This window comes from Cervus canadensis, chromosome 11 (assembly GCF_019320065.1).
Source record: "Cervus canadensis isolate Bull #8, Minnesota chromosome 11, ASM1932006v1, whole genome shotgun sequence".
Classification (NCBI taxonomy): Eukaryota; Metazoa; Chordata; class Mammalia; order Artiodactyla; family Cervidae; genus Cervus; species Cervus canadensis.
The window spans coordinates 75,992,852-76,013,263 of record NC_057396.1 but is presented as its reverse complement, the minus strand read 5'-3'; the positions used below and the strand labels follow the sequence as shown (position 1 = coordinate 76,013,263).

General features: G+C 38.9%; 2 protein-coding genes across 2 annotated transcripts; both read left to right on the top strand.

The window, feature by feature from the left end:
* Positions 1–6,246: 6,246 nt before the first annotated feature.
* LOC122449854 (olfactory receptor 5B12-like) lies at positions 6,247–7,194 on the top strand. The gene has a single exon (XM_043481895.1). It carries the CDS (start codon positions 6,250–6,252, stop codon positions 7,192–7,194), a length of 945 nt encoding a protein of 314 aa, XP_043337830.1. The 5' UTR covers positions 6,247–6,249.
* A 12,264-nt stretch (positions 7,195–19,458) lies between these two features.
* Positions 19,459–20,412, top strand: LOC122449853 (olfactory receptor 5B2-like). The gene has a single exon (XM_043481894.1). It carries the CDS (start codon positions 19,459–19,461, stop codon positions 20,410–20,412), a length of 954 nt encoding a protein of 317 aa, XP_043337829.1.

Genomic DNA, 20,412 nt, shown 5'->3' with positions numbered 1-20,412 from the left:
TGTTGAGTTGTTTTTTTATTTTTTATTGATTATAGCACTTTTATTTTTCAGACTTTTTTCTTCCTAATTTATAAAATTATAGTGTGTAATTAGTTAAAAGAAATACATATACCCTTTAGCAATACAGGTAAAACTGAACTCTTGTTTAGCAGGTGGCTTACTCAGCACTTTTTTGTTAGCTGGTGAACATAAGTCCATATTTTTTAAAATTATATTTATTTTTAATTGATGATTGCTTTACAATGTTGGTTTGATTTCTGCCATCCATCAACATGAATTAGCCATACGTGTACAGAATGGCCCTTCCGTCTTAAATCTCCCCCCACCTCCCATCCTTTCCACCCCTCTAGGTTATTACAGAGCCCTGGTTTGAGTTCCCTGATGCAGCAAGTTACCATTGGGTATTGTTTTACGTATGTTAGTGAACATTAGTGAATCCACGGGGCCGCAAAGAGTCTGACATGACTGGGCAACTTTACACAGAATAGCACTGTATACATAGTTTCCGCTTCGGCCTTCCCTGGTGGCTCAGCTGGTAAAGAATCCACCTGCAAGGCAGGAGACCTGGGTTTGACCCCTGGGTTGGGAAAATCCCCTGGAGGAGGGCATGGCAACCCACTCCAGTATTCTGGCCTGGAAAATCCCAAGGACAGAGGAGCCTGGTGGGGTACAGACCATGGGCTTGCAAGGAGACATGACTGAGCGACAAAGCGCAGCACAGTGAACATTGAGTTTTAGGTCAGCATTTTCACTCTCCTCTTTCACACTCATCAAGAGGCTCTTTAGGTCCTCTTCACTCTATGCCATTAGAATATCATCTGCATATCCAAGGTTGTTGATATTTCTCCTGATTCTAGTTTATGATTCATCCAGCCCAGTATTTTGCATGATGTACTCTGAATACACGTTAAATAAACAGGGGAACAATATATAGCCTTGTTTTCAGTCACTAAGTTGTGTCCAACTCTTTGTGACCCATGGACTGCAACACACCAGGCTTCCTTGTCCTGCACCATTTCCCGAAGTTTGCTCAAACTCATTTCCATTGAGTCAATGATGGCATCAAACCCTCACATCCTGTCACCCTCTTCTCCTGCCATCAATCTTTTCCAGCATTAGCGTCTTTTCCAATGAGTCAGCTCTTTGCACTAGGTGACCAAAGTATTGGAGCTTAAGACTTGATGTACTCCTTTCCCAATTTTGAACCAGTCCGTTGTTCCAGTCTGGTTCTAACTTTTGCTTCTTGACCTGCATAACAGGTTTCTCAGGAGGCAAGTAAGGCCATCTGGTATTCTCATCTCTTTAAGAATTTTCCAGTTTGTTGTGATCCACTTCCCTGGTGGCTTAGATGGTCAAGATTTCTGGCAATTCAGGAGAACCAGGTTTGATCCCTGAGCTGGGAAGATCCCCTAGAGAAGGGAACGGCTACCCACTCCAGTGTTGTTGCCTAGAGAATTCCATGGACAGAGGAGCCTGGCAGGTTAAAGTGAGCTTGGCAGGCTACAGTCCATGGGGTCACACAGAGTCTGACATGACTGAGTGACTGTCACTTCCACACAGTCAAAGGCTTTAGTATAGTCAATGAAGAAGAAGTAGATGTTTTTCTGAAATTTTCTTGCTTTTTCTATGACTCAACAAATGTTGGCAACTTGATCTCTGGTTCCTCTGCCTTTTCTAAATCCAGTTTGTACAACTAAAAGTTCTTGGTTCATGTACTGTTGAAGCTTAACTTGAAGGATTTCGAGCATTACCTTGCTAGCATATGAAATGAATGTAATAGCAGGGTAGTTTGAACATTTTTTGGCATGGCCATTCTTTGGGATTAGAATGAAAACTGACCTTTTCCAGTCCTGTGGCCATTGTTGAGTTTCACAAATTTGCTGACATATTGAGTGCAGCACTTTCACAGCATCATCTTTTAGGATTCCCATTTCCTCTTTGGCCTAGCCTCTTCATTATTTCTGGAGCTATTTCTCCATTCTGCCTCAGTCATATATTGAACACTTGCTGACTTGGGCGGGGGGGCGCTCATCTTCCATTGTATGATAGTTTGAGTATTCTTTGGCATTGCCCGTCTTTGGGACTAGAATGAAAACTGACCTTTTCCAGTCCTGTGGCCACTGCTGAGTTTTCCAAATTTACTGACATACTGAGTGCAACAAAAAGACATGAATTTGAGCAAAATCTGGAAGATAGAGAAGGACAGGGAAGACTGGCTTTCTGCAGGTCATGGGGTTGCAAAGAGTCAGACAGGACTTAGGAACAATACCAACAACAATTGAGTGCAACACTTTCACAGCATCATCTTTTAGGATTTGAAATAGCTCAGCTAGAATTCTATCACCTCCACTAACTTTGTTCATAGTAATGCTTCCTAAGGCCCATTTGACTTCCCACTCTAGTATGTCTTTCTTTAGGTGAGTGATCACACCATCATGGTTACATGGGTCATTAATGCCTTTTCTTAAATGGTCCTTTTGTGTATTCTTGCCACTTCTTAATCTCTTCTGCTTCTGTTAGTTCCCTACTGTTTCCATCTTTTATCTTGCCCATCCTTGCCTGAAATATTCCCTTGATATTTTCAATTTTCTTAAAGAGATCTCTAGTCTTTCCTATTCTGTTGTTTTCCTCTGTTTTTTTTTTTTTTTTGCATTGCTCACTTAGGAAGGCTTTCTTATCTCTCCTTGCTATTCTCTGGAACTCTTCATTCAGATGACTATCTCTTTCCCTTTCTCTCTTGCCTTTCACTTCTCTTCTCAGCTATTTGTAAAGCCTTCTCAGACAACCACTTTACCTTCTTGCATTTCTTTTTCTTTGGGATGGTTTTGATCATCACCTCTGTCCATAGTTTTTCAGGCACTCTATCTACCAGATATAAACCCTTGAATCTATTTGTCACCTTCACTGTATAATCATAAAGGATTTGATTTAAGTCTTACCTGAATGGCCTTGGGGTTTTTCGTACTTTCTTCAATTTATTTATTTTTTTTTTTACTTTCTTCAATTTAAATCTGAATGTTGCAGTGAGGAGTTCATGATCTGTCACAATCAATGCCAGGTCTTGTTTTTGCTGACTGTGTGGAGCTTCTCCATCATCTGCCGCGAAGGACATTATCAATCTGATTTCAGTATTGACCATTTGGTGATGTCCATGTGTAGAGTCATCTCTTACGTTGTTGGAAGAAGTGTTTGCTATGACCAGTGCGTTCTTTTGACAAAACTCGTTAGCCTTAACCCTGCTCCATTTCGTACTCCAAGACCAAGCTTGCCTGCTACTCCAGGTATCTTTTGACTTCCTACTTTTGCTTTTCAATCCCTCATGATGAAAAGGCATTTTTTTTTTTTTTTTGGTGTTTTTAGTAATTCTAGAAGGTCTTGTAAGTATTCATAGAACTGCTCACCTTCAGTTTCTTTAGGATAGTGGTTGAGGCATAGACTTGGATTATTGTGATAGTCAATGGTTTGCCTTGGAAACAAACTGAGATAATTCTGTCATTTTTGAGGTTTCACCCAAGTACTGCATTTCAGACTGGTTTTTTTGTTGTTTGGTTGGTTTTTCTTTTTCTTTTTTACTATGAGGGCTGCTCCATTTCTTAAGGCATTCTTACCTACTGTAGCAGATATAATGGTCATCTGAATTAATACTTTATCCACTGATGTGAAGAACTGACACATTGGAAAAGACCCTGATGCTGGGAAAGATTTAGGGCAAGAGGAGAAGGGGGCAATATAGGAAGAGATGGTTGGATGGCATCACTGACTCAATGGACATGAGTTTGAATAAACTCAGGGAGACAGGGAAGGACAGGGAAGCCTGGGATGCTGCAGTGCATGGGGTCGCAAAGAGTTGGACATGATTGAGCAACTGAACAACAACAAAGCGAAGAACTAATTTCTGGAGCCCACTTCTCTGTTTTAATTACAAAATTCTTACCCCATCCCCCAATATTTATGTCACATTGCAGCTCCAGAGATCATTCCGTGGATGATTTTGTGCATCATCAAGGAGAATTCCTGCAAATCGTATAAATACACTCACGATCTCCCTCAACAAGCAGAGCTGGATCCCCACAGACACTTCAGTCACATGTTCCCTAGTTAGGTGAGATAATAAGGTTTGCAGTCCTCACAGGGTGTTTGTCCTATGAGAGTTCCATGACTACAAAACTCCCTCCTGGTTTCCACAGGACTCCAATTGTCATCATAAGAGAGTGCAGTCAAAGAGTCAGAGTTACTTGGACCATTTGCTTTTCTTTTCATCTGTTAATAATCATCTGGTAGCAGCAATGACCTTCCCCCAAACTGTGATATTGCTAAGAACATTCAACAATGTCCAGGGAAAACAACCCAAAATAACTGTGACGATGACTGTGATCGTGATGGTCACCCTTTACCAAGTATGAGGTACTTTTGGACTTTATTTTCTTATCATAGCAAGAGTCTTAAGGGAGGGTGTAACTTTCTATGATTTCCATCTTATAGATGAAGATATCAAAGTTCAGAGAGGTGAAGTGACTTATCTAAGAAGAGTGACCAGCAGATCAAAGAGTAGAATTTTAGTAAGCTGATTCCAATAACATTTTTCCCCTTCAGTTTCTTCCTATCTCTAGAGATTTTATGCATTCTGGCCAAACACTGAAGAACAACATCACAACAGGGTGTTTACTTTTTTGTTTTTTCATTCATTGAATCTCTGATTTAAGATCCACTCACATATGAAGGTGCTAGACTTGCATGTTGAATTGTTCCAGGAATAAGATAAACCTTTAAATCTACTAGATCAAATCTACTGTCTGCATAAATTTGCATGGATAGAGGTAATCAGAAAAATCTCTTTAGAGAAAGGAACAGGTCTCTCATTTATTCAGAGTTTGATGGGCTTGATGTTTTGAAGATTTCTTCCGTTTCACGTAATTGGGAATTGTACATCTAGACAATATAGAGATCCTATTAGAACATGGATACTTATTGTGTGACTAAGAGGAAAAACACAAAAATATCTTGAGTGTCTGCTAAGTATAAACTTGTTCAACTTTGAACAAATTAAGCTTTTAAAATCTATTCTGTCTTTCAAGTAATGTAATAATATTAGTCATTTTGACTAATCCCAAAGTTGTAGGAGTTTATATCTCTTAACCCATACCCCTCTCTCCTTTACTTCCCCTTTGGTAAGCACTAGTTTGTTTTTTCAGTCTATGAGTCTGTTGTTGTTTTTTAGTTGTACACATTCATTTGTGTTATTTCTTTTAGAGTCCACATATAAGTGATATCATATAATATTTGTCTTCCTCTGTATTATTTCACTAAGCATATTATCTCGGTCCATCTGTGTTGCTGCAAATGGCAGAATTTCACTCTTCTTCATGGCTGAGAAATATTCCATCATATTGATGTATACATACCATATTTTCTCTAACTATTCATCTGTTGATGGGCACTTGGGTTGCTTCCATGTCTTGACTATTGTAAATAGTGCTTCTGAATATGGGCATGCATGTTTCTTTTCTAATTATTTTGTTTTTTCAGATATATGCTCAAAAGTGGGATTGCTGGATCATATGGTAATTGTGTTTTTAGTTTTTTGAGGAACCTCTCTACTGTTGTCCATAATGGCTGCCACCATATATTCCCACCAACAGAGTATGAAGATTCACTTTTCCCCAAATCGTATCCAACATTTGTTATTTGTAAAATTTTTGATGACAGCAGTTTTGACAGGTGTGAGGTGATAACTCATTATAATTTTAGGACATGTTTTATCTGTCTTTCACTACCATATACAGATGTTCTGATGCAACAAAAAAGAATGTCAGTTGAAGTAAAGTTAATTCAATTTCACATTAATTTTATTAAACTATTCTAGTTTAATACAAAAATAATTTGTGATTATTTTGTAAACTTTGACTTGGCTGTCTGAGCTGCTCTGGTTAGCAACTAATCTGATAATATAGATTAAATCCTTTTTTTAAATTTTTATCTGAATTCACTTTTCTATGAACTTAGATTGGATGTGTCATCACCAAGTCTTTTCCCCTGGACTATTCTATGGCTTATTAATAATTCAAAATTGCATTTGGGTGTCATTGCCATGCTTTAAATCTAAAAACTCCTGGAAACAAATTATTGTAATACTGAAATAAGGTACGGAGTAAACATGTTGACTGATTTCAGTAGAGTTTGCTCTATTTATCATCCTAATTCTATTTTCCCATTGCTACAGAGCAGCCACACAATTCCCAGTTGATCTCCATGGACAACACTACAGAGGTGACTGAGTTCGTCCTTGTGGGGTTATCCGATGACCCGGAAGTGCAGATCCTGCTCTTCCTCACCTTCTCTCTCATCTACCTCCTCACCCTGGTTGGGAACCTGGGGATGACCGAGCGGATCCTGCTGGACTCTCGTCTCCACACGCCCATGTACCTCTTCCTCAGCCAGCTCTCTCTGGTGGACTTTGGTTACTCCTCAGCGGTCACTCCCAAAGTGATGGCAGGATTCCTCACAGGAGACAAAACCATTTCCTACGAGGCTTGTGCCACCCAGTTCTTCTTCTTCGTGGCCTTTATCACCGTAGAAAGTTTCCTCTTGGCCGCAATGGCTTATGACCGCTGTGCAGCCGTGTGCAAACCCCTGCACTACACCGCCGCCATGACGACCAAAGCGTGCGCCCGTCTGCTCACAGGCTGCTGCTTCTGCGGCTTCCTGAATGCCTGCGTCCACACCGGGAACGTCTTCAGGCTCTCCTTCTGTGGGTGCCACGTCGTCAACCACTTCTTTTGTGACGCTCCTCCTCTGCTGGCTCTCTCGTACTCAGACAGCTACGTCAGTGAGATGGTTATTTTCTTCGTGGTGGGTTTCAATGACCTCTTTTCTATTCTGGTCATCTTCATCTCCTACCTGTTTATATTTATCACCATTCTGAGGATGCGCTCATCTGAAGGACGCCAGAAGGCCTTTTCCACCTGTGCCTCCCACCTCACTGCTGTCTCCATCTTCTATGGGACCGTCATCTTCATGTGCTTACAGCCCAGTTCCAGCCACTCCATGGGCACAGACAAAATGGCGTCCGTGTTCTACACCATGGTCATCCCCATGCTGAATCCACTGGTCTACAGCCTGAGGAACAAAGAGGTCAAGGGTGCCTTTAAAACGGCTGTGGGGAAGGCAAAGTCTTCTATAGGATTTGTATTTTAATTACATTAAAGCTACGATAAGGCAACTTTTTCCACCTCCAACTATCTGAGGAAAATATTTTTCCTGTCTACCCCACACATTTCTAAATTTTTATGGCAGTTTCTCCAGCTGTTGATTAAGTTCACAAATTAAAACCTTCAAAAATGTGATAACAACAGAGAATGGGTTACCAAGAACATGGGATTTTTATTTTAAAAATTCTTCCTAGTAAGCCTACACACCCACATTCTCACATGAACATATACATTTACGTGTATGTATTAGCATATGCACGCATGTACATCATTCATGAAAAACTCATGAAACCCACACATCTACAGAAGAGAAGTTAGTTAAGACATACTTGAGATGGGTCTATTATTATAATAGAATTTAAAACAATTATTTTGTTGTCTGGGAACACATTCTCAGTATAAATATTTGACAATGTAAATAAGATGTGTATGTTTGGCTTTTTAAAAATTGTATTTCATCTTTTTTACATTGAAAACACAATAGGTTCCTATTTTTTAAAAAAATAACCTTTATGTAAGTGCTTCCAAAGTGTTTTGAGTATAGATTGAGTCTTTGTTTATTCCTATTTTTAATAAAACTGCATGCCTTTAGACAGGCATTTATTTTCCTAAATAAATTTTCATATGAGTCATACCTAAAAATGTTTATATGACATTTTAGATACAGAAAAGGAACAGAAATATAGGAAAAAGAAAAGAATCATAAAGGCAAGTTAAATTTACTTAAATAAAAGTATAATATTTAATTAAAAATTTTGAGCACCAAGAATTACTATAGTATTAATAACTTGTTTGTATAAAAGTGCTATGAATTGTTACTGTCCGAAGGCATTAATATTTTGAGTCTCAAAATGTTAACAATTTTGAATTATATATATGTCCATTCTTTTTCTCAGATTTGGCATGTTTTTGCTATTATTTCTTCAAAGATTTCCTGTCCCTTTCTCTCTATCCTTTTGGGAATTGCATTATGCATATGTTGGTTCTTTTGGAGTAACCCACTGTTCTCTGAGACTTTATTTTTCTTTATTCTTTTTTATCTCTGTTCCTAGGACTGTATATTTTCAACTGACCTATCTTAAGGTTCACTGTTTTTTTTTTCTTCTGCCAGCTTAAATCTGCTATTCATACACTTTAGTGAATTTTATACTTTATATATTTGGTTTATTTATTTGATTGATTGATTTATATCCTGGGATAAGACTACTAGAGGTCTACTCCACCCAGCGTAAGTCAGGATCACTGAGAAGGGCCCCACCTCTGAGACCAAGGAGAAGATTTGTGTGTAAGATGAAAGCCATATCAAAACAGTGGAAGGACTCTGCTTTTGACAAGTGGGCTAAGCAACTTTGAGCAGTAAGGAAACACAATCTACTGCCAGGAGAGGGGCAAGATCATGGAGATCCTGTCTAAGGTTCAAGTGTAAAGGAAAGGTTTAAAACTGAGAAGGTAACAGATATTGAGAAGTATCTTGTAAACCAGCCTCCATCCTAAAATGTGGCCAGGCTATATGAAGTCTCTTCATATGTGATTCATATGTGATTCAATAACTATAGAAACAAGATCCAAATTCAGTTTGACTCATCTGTAACTAGATTGAGTCAGCTGTCTGCACTAATATTCTAGCCAAACCACAACAAGAACAAAAAGTAGGCCTATCTTCAGGCATAAAATCTACCACAAGCTTTATTGCTTCATACACAATGTTTGGCCTCCAGAACAAAATTGCAAGAAATACAAAGAGGCAATACGTTCCTGAGTGACAAAGCAGTAAATCGAATCAAATGCTGATATGACAGAGATACTGAAACTATCAGAGAGGCCATACAAAATATTGGGTTGGCCAAAAAGTTCATTCGAATTTTTCTGTAGCATCATAAAGAAACCCTAACAAATTCTTTGGCCAACCAATAAATATGATTAATATGTTAAAGATTCTGGTGGAAAGTTGGAAAAAAAGACCAATCAGGCTGATGATTTTGATAAAGAAACAAAAAATTTTAAGAAATGATCAAACGGAAATGCATCCACAGCTGCATGGTCCGCGTAAAAAGTCTGGCTGGACTTCTGTTACTATACCGGAGTGGTTAGAGGGCACCCTTGTCTTGTTCCTGATCTTAGAGAAAAACTTTCAATTTTTCACTGCCGAGTATGATATAGCTGTGGGCTTATCATGTATAGTCTTTATTAGTACATTCCTTTCATACCTAATTCATGGAGAGCTTTTATCATGAAAAGCTGTTGAATTTTGTCAAATGCTTTTTCTACATCTGTTGAGATAATCATATGAGTTTTGTTTTTCATTCTATTAATGTGATATATTACATTGGTTTATTCTTATATGTACAACTATCTTTTTCATCATTGTGTGTGATCAAATCTAATAATATATAAAATGCTTAAAAAGTCATGACCAAATGAGATTTCAAGTTAATTACAAGTGGGACTTCAAAATAATATCCTATATTAACATGTTGTGGAATTTTTTATTTGTGTTTTTTGTTCTTTTATTTAATTTCTAATGAGGTAACATTGATTTATAACATTATGTAAGGTTCATGTTTACTGTACACATTTCTAATTCTGTAGGCACTATAGCAGCCTCACCATCAAAAATTTAGTTTCCGTTTACTGGTTATATTGATTCCCTTTACCAGTTTTGTCCTCCCCACTATCCCTTCCCCTCTTGTAACAACGACTCTGATCTCTGTATCTGGATGTTTGTTTCTGTTTGGTTTGGTGTGTTCATGTACTGTCTGCATCTTTTTAAAATTTATTGGAGTAGAGTTGATTTACAGTGCTGTGTTCGTTTCAGGTGTAGAGCAAAGTGAATCATTTATACACATGCGCACTTTGTTTCAGACTCTTTTCCAATGTAGGCCATGACAGAGTACTGAGCAGAGTTTCCTGTGCTGGACACTAGGTCCTTATCAGTTATCTTTAGTCACCTATATGTAGTAGTATGTGTATGTCGGTTCCAATCTTCCAATTTATCCCTCTTCCTCCTTAACCCTGGTAACCATAGTTTATTTTTTTCATTGTAACTATTTCTGTTTTGTAGATAAGTTCATTTATACTACCCTTTTTAGATTCCACATAAAAGCCATATCATATGGTATTTGTCTTTGTTTGACTTCGTTAGTCTGACACTCTCTATATCTATCCATGTTGCATGTTTGTTTGTTCTATATTCCACATATGAATGAAATCATAGTAGCACTAGACTAAAACCATATAATCATATCAATAGATGCAGAAAAAGCCTTGGACAGAAGTCATCATTTATTCACAATAAAAACTCTCCAAAAGGTATTAGTAGTGGGAAACTTCATAAACATGATAAAAAACAGCTATGAAACACAGCTGGCTTCACACTTTATTTATGATGAAAGACTGAATGCTTTTTTCCCAAGATTAGAAATAGGCAAGGATATCTCCTCTTACCACTTTTATCCATTGTGATAGACATTAATACAGCAAAGCAAGAAAAAAAGAAAAAAACACATTGGTTGGAAAGGAATAAATAAAATCCCCAAAATTTAGAGAATATATGACTTTCTGCTTATAAAATCACAAAGAAAATAACAAAACTATAGGACTAATGAGTTTAGCAAGTCATTAGGAAGATAGATCAATATTAAAAAATCCATCATAATTCTATATAACATCAATAAATGATTGGAAATTATAATTTTATTTATTTTTTGTTTGCTTTTTTCCTTGTATTTTATTTTTAAGTTACTTATTTTAATTGGAGGCTAATTACTTTACAATATTGTAGTGGTTTTGGCCATACATTGACATGAATCAGCCATGGGTGGACATGTGCTCCCCATCCTGAACCCCCTCCCCCCTCCCTCCCCATCCCATCCCTCAGGGTCGTCCCAGTGCACCAGCCCTGAGCACCCAGTCTTATGCAGCAAACCTGGACTGGTGATCTGTTTCACATGTGGTATACAAATTGTAATTTTAAAGCAGTACCATTTGCAATAGTACCAATGATGTAAAGTACTTAGGTATAAACCTTACAAGGTATGTGTAAGATGTGCTGAAAACTATAAAATTTTGAGCTTTCCCTGGTGGCTCAGTGGTAAAGAACCTGCCTGCCTATGCAGGAGATGCAGGTTCGATCCCTGGGTCAGGAAGTTCCCCTGGAAAAGGAAATCGCAACCCACTCCAGTATTCTTGCCTGGAGAATTCCATGGACAGAGGAAAGTGGTGGGCTACAGTCCCTAGGGTTGCAAAAGAGTTAGACATGACTTAGTGATTAAACAAAAACAACAAAAAAATAAATCAAATGTGATAAATGGAGAAATTCAGTACATTCATGGATTGGAAGACTAAATAATTTTAAGATATCTGTGTTCCCAAATCCAAGAAAGAATTTTTGTAAAAATTGGGAAGCACATTGGAATATTTATATGGAAAATCAAATAAATTAAAATAATCAAGATAGTTTCAAAGAGCAGCAAAGTTGAAGCACTCACATTCCTCCTTTCCAGATCCACCCTTAAACTACAATAGTCGAGTAGTGCAGTATTGGACAAAGGACAGCTGCATTAGATTGTTACTGGAACTTGACAGAGATTCCAGAAATATAGCAATATTGATACAGTTAGTTGACATTTGACAATTTTTGCAAAGGCAATTTTAAATAGAAATTATAGTACGTATTTTCAGCTGATATAGTTGGAATATTTGTTTAAAAAACTCTAAAAGTCATGTTACAAACCAGGGGAAAGTGTTTACAAATCACTTATCAGTCCTTATCAGTAAAGGACTTGCATTTTGGAATCTGTAAAGTATTCTCACATTGCTATGATAATAAAACAAACACAGTAAAATGAGCAAAAGATTTTAACAGAGACTTCACACAAAAGGATAATAGGGATGGCAAATAAGTACATGAAAAGATGTTCAACATAATCAGTCATCAGAGAAATGCAAACTAAAAAAGAGAGATACGCTACAAACCTACTATAGTAACTAATTAAAAACCTTGTAAATATCAAATACTGCCAAAGATATGAAACAATCAGAACTCTCATACATCATTGGCAGGAAAGCAGAATAGTATACCATCTTGGAAGACAGGTTGACTATATCATATAACCCAGAAATCTCATTCCTAAGAATCTATCCAAGTGAAATATAAGCATATGCTCACATAAAAGTCTGTATGTGAATGTTTATCGACACTTTATTTGTAATAGCTAAAAACTGGAAACAACCCAATTTTCTTTCAACTGTGGAATGGATAAACACTCTGTGCTGAATACACATATTGCCTCTCAGCAATAAACAGGAACCGACTGCAGAACAACTACCCAAATCCATAAATTGCAAATTCATTATGCTAAGAGAAAGAAGCCACCCTCAAAAGCCAGCCTATGGTTTGATTCACTTTTTTAATGACGTTCTTACAAAGTCAGAACTGTAAGGGCTGCAAACAGGTCCGTGGTTGCTAGGTGGTAGAAGGGTCAAGCATCAAGAAGTATGGGAAATTAGGTGAGTTGATAGAACTGTTCTGTATCATGATATGGTGGTGGCTATATGGCCACACTCATTTGCACAAGCTGTTAGAGCTATACATTTTTAAAAAGTGTGGCTATAACTTTATGTAAATTACGCATCCTCAATCAGACAATTAATTTTCTAAGGCCAAGTATTGCAAATGAATTGGTGCACTTACTCAACAGGCGCTCACACTCCCCACAGACCCTTTAATTGCTCTTCTGCTAAATAAGTGAGATGAAGAGCTGAGGATGTTCTCATTAGGGACCTATTCCCCTGACTGTTCTGTGTCCCTATGACTTCCTCTAGGTTCCCACTCAGTAGCCTTTGGAAACTCCAAAGTTACTACTTTAAACATCATCATACAGGACCAGTCTGGGTGCACAACCGTTTTGTTACTTTTTTTATTCGCCTGAATGCATGTTAGTGGTTTCTAGCATACATGTCAGTTTTCCTCCAAACAGGATTTGCTTAGAACTTGCAGCCATAGTCAAAGAAAACACTCAGAATTATACTTATTGAGGCTAAAATGATAACCCCTTTGCCCAATTATTTTGTACATCATTTTTCCTTTAATGCTCACAGACAGATTTCTGTGAGATGTGTGGGACAGGTAATTTTAGTATTTTTGTTTCATAAATAAGGAAACTGAACTTGGCAGAGGTAAATGACTCTCCCAAGGTATCATAAATAATACATTCAAGATATAGGGCGTGAACCTAGGTTTCCTAGTTCCATGTAAATGATTTTTCTTCCACTTATTCGTGCTTCAGAGACCTTAACATCCTTTTGCCAGTACCCAAGAGAGCTTTTCCTATAGGGCTTATACATTCCACCCTGGTTGAGTTTCTGCTGATTGCCTTTCACTTTTTGTCAAGGAGCAAGGTAAGCTTCTATGTCTTCCTATATAATTTTAGTGAGACCTGAAATCCATGCAAAAGCAGTAAGGAGGCTGGGTCTACTATGAGATATTTTCACAAAATATTGGATGTTTTCAATATTTTCCTCAAACTGTGAGGAGGAACTGGTTATGAAATATCAAAATCTACATCAGTGGGGAGTTTGTGATACTCAGGAAACGCCACGCAGGCAGCGTTCCTAAGAGGATAAGAGCTAACAGACAGCAATGAAAATAGAATAAAACACATAAAATAGACTGCTCTGATTTGGTAGCTTCATTTTCTTTACTAACTCTAGGCTTATTACTGAAGTTACATAGAATGGGGTGAAATGATATGTCTTTAGACTACAAGGGGATCACCCCGAATTACAAAGCCCTCTTCTTTTCCCCTTTATGTCACTCATATTATTACTAGCATGTCTTGTTGTTGTTGTTTAGATGCTCAATCGTGCCCCACTCTTTTGTGACCCCATGGACAGGGGCCCATGGAACCCCCACAAGGTTCCTCTGTTCATGGGGATTTCTCAGGCAAGAATATTGGAATGCCATTGCCTTCTCCAGGGGATTTTCCCAACCCAGGGACTGAATTTGTGTCTCCTGCATTGCAGGCGGATTCTTTACCACTGAGCCGCCTGGGAAGCCCCTAGCACGTCTGGAAAAGTTAAAGGAGTGGTGGCTAAGGGCATAAGCTTTAAAATCTCTCTCACCTGGATGTGACTCTTGAATTTATTTTTATTAGGTGTGGAAATTTATGAAGTAACCTAGCCTCTCAAGTCCTCAGTTTCCTTAACACCAAAATGTGGATAATAATAATCCATACCTTATAACACTGTAGGATAAAGTGGTAGAAAAATGTAACTTAAAAGTTATTCCTGTCAACTCATAAATTACCTTAATAAATATCATAAGCATTGTGTAAATATTATGCTACCTAACTTAAGTCACGAGGATAAAATGAAATATATACACAGTTGCATATATAAAAAGCTCTTACTAGAGATTATAGAACAAAGTATATGCTAAAAAGTTCTTTATATTAGTTTAGGGTGAACAAATACTACTGTCTTTATGCTCTGAGCATGAAAATTGTGAAGGGGAAGATGGTAAAGAAGAGTGGTTGCTAATAAACAGAAGCCGTGACATATGCTTCAAGTCCAAATGAAAGAATTTAGAATGTGAAGAGCACCTCAAAAGCAGATCTGCAAGCTAATCAAATACAATTTCAACCCAGATTTTTGTGATGCAGATTATAGGTGATGGCCTTGGGAGTAAGTTGAAGCAGCAGAAGACTGTTTCAACCCAGGGTAAAATATGGATCTCAAAGAATAGAGTGAGCAAATGGCCGCTACAACCAGCGATGGGCAGGGAGGACAGTGAGGCCTGCTGGAGGGGTCAGGAGACCTGAGCGGACACACTGTGTGTGCGTGCTCAGGACTCAGCCATGTCTAGCTCGTCGGGATTTCAAGGACTGTGGCCCACCAGGCTCCTCTGTCCATGGAATTTTCCAGGCAGGAAAGAGGAGCCTGGTGGGCTACAATCCATTTCCTCCTCCAGGGAACCTTCCCGACCCAGGGATTGAACTCATGTCTCTTGAGTGCCCTGCATTGGCAGGTAGCTTCTTTACCAATGCGTCACCTGTGTGAGGAAAGACTAATTAAGAGGAGAGGCTATCAAACTTCAAACATGATCCATAACCTGAAGACTTGAATATTGCATCCTACTTTTTTCAAACCAAGGTAGAAACCATATTATATTATTATATATGGTAGAAACCATAATATATTATTAGTGCTAACACTTATCAGGCTTATACTTATAGTTTTTATTTTATTAACCTTATTTTATTTTATTAACTTTATTGTCCTATTCACATTACATCTTTGTTTTTAAGGATGAAAAATGTGAGGCTCAGAAAACTTAAGTTAGGACAGTGTTCCCGAGAGTAAATGGCAGGGTCCTTTAGGATGCTACTCACTTCTTCCCAGATGCTGAGTTTTTAGGCTCAGTGCATTATTTTCTTCTGCGCTGTTGGTGCAGGTTGGATATATTTGCTGTTGCATATGCATATGTCTTTCTTACTCCATTGTAAGTCCCAAATCCAGAGACAGCATATTAGTTATTTCAGTTTTCCTAATTACCAATATTAAGTGTGGTCCAGTGGATGCAGTGGAAGACATAAATCGAATTAATTCACTTCAATTCAAATTTCAGTTAATGTCTTGAGGACTAGGAGCTAGTCTGCCTGAGCACAAAGCTTGACTCTGCCAGTTACCACTTGTGTAAATCAAACAAATTAAGCAATCTTTTGGAGCCTAAGTTATCCCATAAAATCAGTGATAGTAATGACTAATGAACCTCATAGCATTGTTGAGAGGATGAAATGAGTATATATACAGTCAATCTTCAGATTCACAGACTTCCTATTTACAGATTTTCCTGTAGTTAAAATTTATTTTAATCCTAAAATAAATATGTGCAGAGCTCTTGTGATCATTTAGGGACATGTGCAGAGTGGTGAAAAATCTGAGTTGCTTGACATTCACATTTCCAGCAGAGGTTGAACAAGGCAATTGCTCTACCTTCTTATTTCCATTTCCATATTGTAATTGTTTTTTATTTTTTAATATTTAATTAGAGGGTAACTGCTTTACAATGTTGCACTGGTTTCTTCTGTACAACAGCATCAATCAGCCATAAATATATATATATATATATATATCCCGTCCCTCCTGAGCCTCCCTCCCTCCTCCCCTATAGGAGGTCACAGAGCCCCGGGTTGAGCTCCTTGGGTTATACAGAAACTTCCCACCAGCTATCTATTTTACACACGGTAATGTGTGTGTTTCAGTGCTCCTCTCCCCACTCATCCCACCCTCTCCATTCCCCAGTGTCCACAAGTCTGTTCTCTGCGTCGTGACTATCCCCGCCCAGGGATGGTACCGCTCATCTGCGCCGTTTTCTCGATTTCATGTATATGTGCTGTTGCTTTGCAGGCCCTAAGTCGTGTCTGACTCTGCAACCCCATGGACTGCGGATGCCAGGCCTCCCTGTCTCTCGCCAACTCCCGGAGTTTGCCCAAGTCCACTGTCCATTGCATCGGTGCTGCTATCCAACCATCTCATCCTTTGCTGCCCTCTTTCCCTTCTGCCTTCAATTTTTCCAAGCCTCAGGGTCTTTTCCAATGAATTGGTTCTTCACATTAGGTGGCTAAAGTATTGGAGCTTCAGCTTCAGCATCAGTTCTTCCAGTGAGTATTCAGGGTTGATTTCCTTTAGGTTAGCTAGTTTGATCTCCTTGCAGTCCAAGGGACTGTCAAGAATATATATATGTATATATATTATATATATATATATATGAGTGTGTGTGTGTATATATATATATATGTATTTATATACAATAGTCCATTTTATATATGTACTACAATTTCTTTTTTTGTTTGTTTGCGACTTTATTTTTTTATTGAAGTAGAGTTGATCTACAATATTGTGTTAGTTTCTGGTGTACGGCAGAGTGATTCAGTTACACATTCTTTTTCATATTATTTTCCGTTGTGGTTTATTACAGGACTGAAAGAGTTCCCTGTGCTATACAGTAGGGCCATGCTGTTTATTCATTCTGTGTGTAATAGCTTGCCTCTGCTCATCCCGACCTCCCAATCCAACCCTTCCCACAGCTGTCCTGCTTGGCAACCACAAGCCTGTGTTAGTGAGTCTGTTTGTGTTTCATGGGTAGATTCATTTCCGTCATATTTTAGACTCCACATGTACATGATGTAATACGGTATGTCTTTCTTTGTTTTACGTCACATCATATAGTGGTCTCTAGTTCCATCTACTTAGTTGCAAATGGCAATATTTCATTCTTTTTGTGGCTGAGTACTGTTCTCTTGTGTGTGTGAGCGTGTGTGTGCATATCTCACATCTTTATCCATTCAGCTGTCGGTGGATATGTAGGCTGTTTCCATGTCTGGGCTATTGTCAATGGTACTGCTATGAACGTAGTGAAAGGCACTCAGTCGTGACCTTGTGACCCCCTTTGTGACCCCATGGACTGCAACCTGCCAGGCTCCCCTGTCCACGGACCTCTCCAGGCCAGAACACTGGAGTGGGTAGCCAGTATTCTTCCCCTTCTCCAGGGGGTCTCCCCAACCCACGGACCAAACCCAGGTCTCCTGCATTGCAGATGGACTCTTCACCATCTGAGCCGCCAGGGAAGCCCATGAACATAGGGTGCATGTGTCTTTTTGAACTATACTTTTGCCCTGATGCTGCCAAGAGTGGGATTTCTGGATCACATGGCAACTCTATTTGTAGTTTTTTAAGGCACCACCGTACTGTTCTCCACAGTGGCTGCACCAATGTACATTCCCACTAACAGTGTAGGAAGGTTCCCTTTTCTCCATACCATCTCTAGCGTTTGTTATTTGTAGACTTTTTAATGATAGCCACTCTGACCAGCGTGAGGTGGTACCTCATTGTGATTTTGATTTTGTCTGCCACTTTGAATAATCCACAAACGGCAAGCAGCAACATAAAAGTATTTCCCAGGAAATTCCCTGGTGGTCCAGGGGTTAGGACTATGACTTCTTTATCCATTCATCTCTTGATGGACATCTAGTTTGCTTCTACACCATGGTTACTATACAAGTGTTTTCATGCAGTCTTTGCAGTGTCAGTTTTTCACATTTTTATGCTTCCTGTTGTGTGATTTTTTAATTAAAAGAATTAAATTTTCCTGAGTGTAGTGCTAAAAGAAGACTGTGATGTGCCTTAAGGAGAAAGTAAGTATATAACATATAGAGCTGTTGGCTGTGAGACCAATGTTAATGAATCAACAGTATATATTAAATAAGATCTCTTTAAAGAGAAACATACATAAACAATATTTTGGATTGATTGACTGATGAGAATGTGACCAGAGTCTTGCAGGAAACTATCTATTTTTGCTGGGAGCAAAGAAGCATTCATGAATTCACTGCTCACTGTTACTTTATAGAACCTAACTGCTACAGGTAATGGGGATCAGCTGTGACATATATGTGTGTGTGTGTGTGTGTGTGTGTTTATGGAGAAGGAAATGGAAACCCACTCCAGTATTCTTGCCTGGAGACTCCCAGGGATAGAGGAGCCACGTGGGCTGCCATCTATGGGGTCACACAGAGTCGGACACAACTGAAGCAACTTAGCAGCATATGTATATATATATATATTCTTGAATGTGAGCACTGTAGAAGGGTAAGCTGTTTCTATTCTCAGTAGATATGATTTGGAAGATGGAGTCATTCCAGATATATGATGATCTTCAGTTCAGTTCAGTTCAGTTGCTCAGTCGTGTCTGATTCTTTGTGACCCCACGGACTGCAGCATGCCAGGCCTCCCTGTCCATCACCAACTCCCGGAGTCCACCCAAACCCATGTTCATCGAGTCGGTGATGCCATCCAACCATATCATTCTCTGTCGTTCCCCTTCTTTTCCCACCTTCAGTCTTTCCCAACATCAGGGTCTTTTCAAATGAGTCAGCTCTCCACATCAGGTGGCCAAAGTATGAACAGTATGACAGCCTTAGACAAGTCATTAACCCTTTCTCTACCTCCGTTTCTCATATTCAAAATTAGTAAATGGGGTGACTGATCCATGAAACCCTTCAATTTCAACTATTAATTTTTTTTTTTTACTAATTTTCTCACGTGTATGCTTTAGAGCTGGAGAACAAATTATTGCTGTAACAGAAATAGTTCACAGAGCATTTATACATTCCAGTTTCACTATGCCCTGACTTTTTCATTCCTCTGTTCCTTTACTTCTCATGGTTGCAGGGCGTCCTGTGGTTCCTAAATGACACCCATGGAGAACAAAACAGAAGTGACTGAATTCATCCTCCTAGGACTTACTGATGCCCCAGGACTACAGGTCCCACTCTTCATGATGTTTACCCTCATTTACATTATCACTGTAGTTGGAAATCTGGGGATGATCACGTTGATTCTGTTGGACCCTCACCTTCACACTCCTATGTACTTTTTCCTGAGTAATCTCTCTCTGGTGGACTTTGGTTGCTCCTCAGCAGTCACACCCAATGTGATAGCAGGATTCCTCACAGGAAATAAGGTCATTTCTTACAATGCATGTGCTGCTCAGATGTTCTTTTTTGTAGTCTTTGGCACCCGGGAAAGTTACCTCTTGGCTTCAATGGCTTATGACCGCTATGCAGCAGTGTGCAAGCCCCTGCGTTATGCCACCACCATGACAAAAAACAGGTGTGCTTGTCTTGTCATAGGCTCTTATGCATGTGGTGTTCTGAATGCCTCTGTCAATGTGGGAGATAACTTCGGTTTCTCTTTCTGTGGGTCCAATGTGGTCAACCACTTTTTCTGTGATGTTCCAGCAGTCATGATTCTTTCTTGCTCTGATAAGCACATGAGTGAGTTGGTTCTTGTTTATATTAATACCTTCCATGTGGTTTTTGCTCTCCTGATTATCTTTATTTCCTACCTGCTCATATTTATCACTATTCTGAAGATGCACTCAGCTGAGGGATATCAGAAGGCTTTGTCCACCTGCGCTTCTCACTTCACTGCTATCTCCATTTTTTATGGGACAGTCATCTTCATGTACTTACAACCCACCTCCAGTCATGCCATGGATACAGATAAAATGGCCTCTGTGTTCTATGCTATGATCATCCCTATGCTAAACCCTGTGGTCTATAGCCTGAGGAACAAGGAGGTCAAAAGTGCATTCAAGAAGGTTGTTGAGAAATCAAAATTGTCTCTAGGGTTAGCTCTTTAA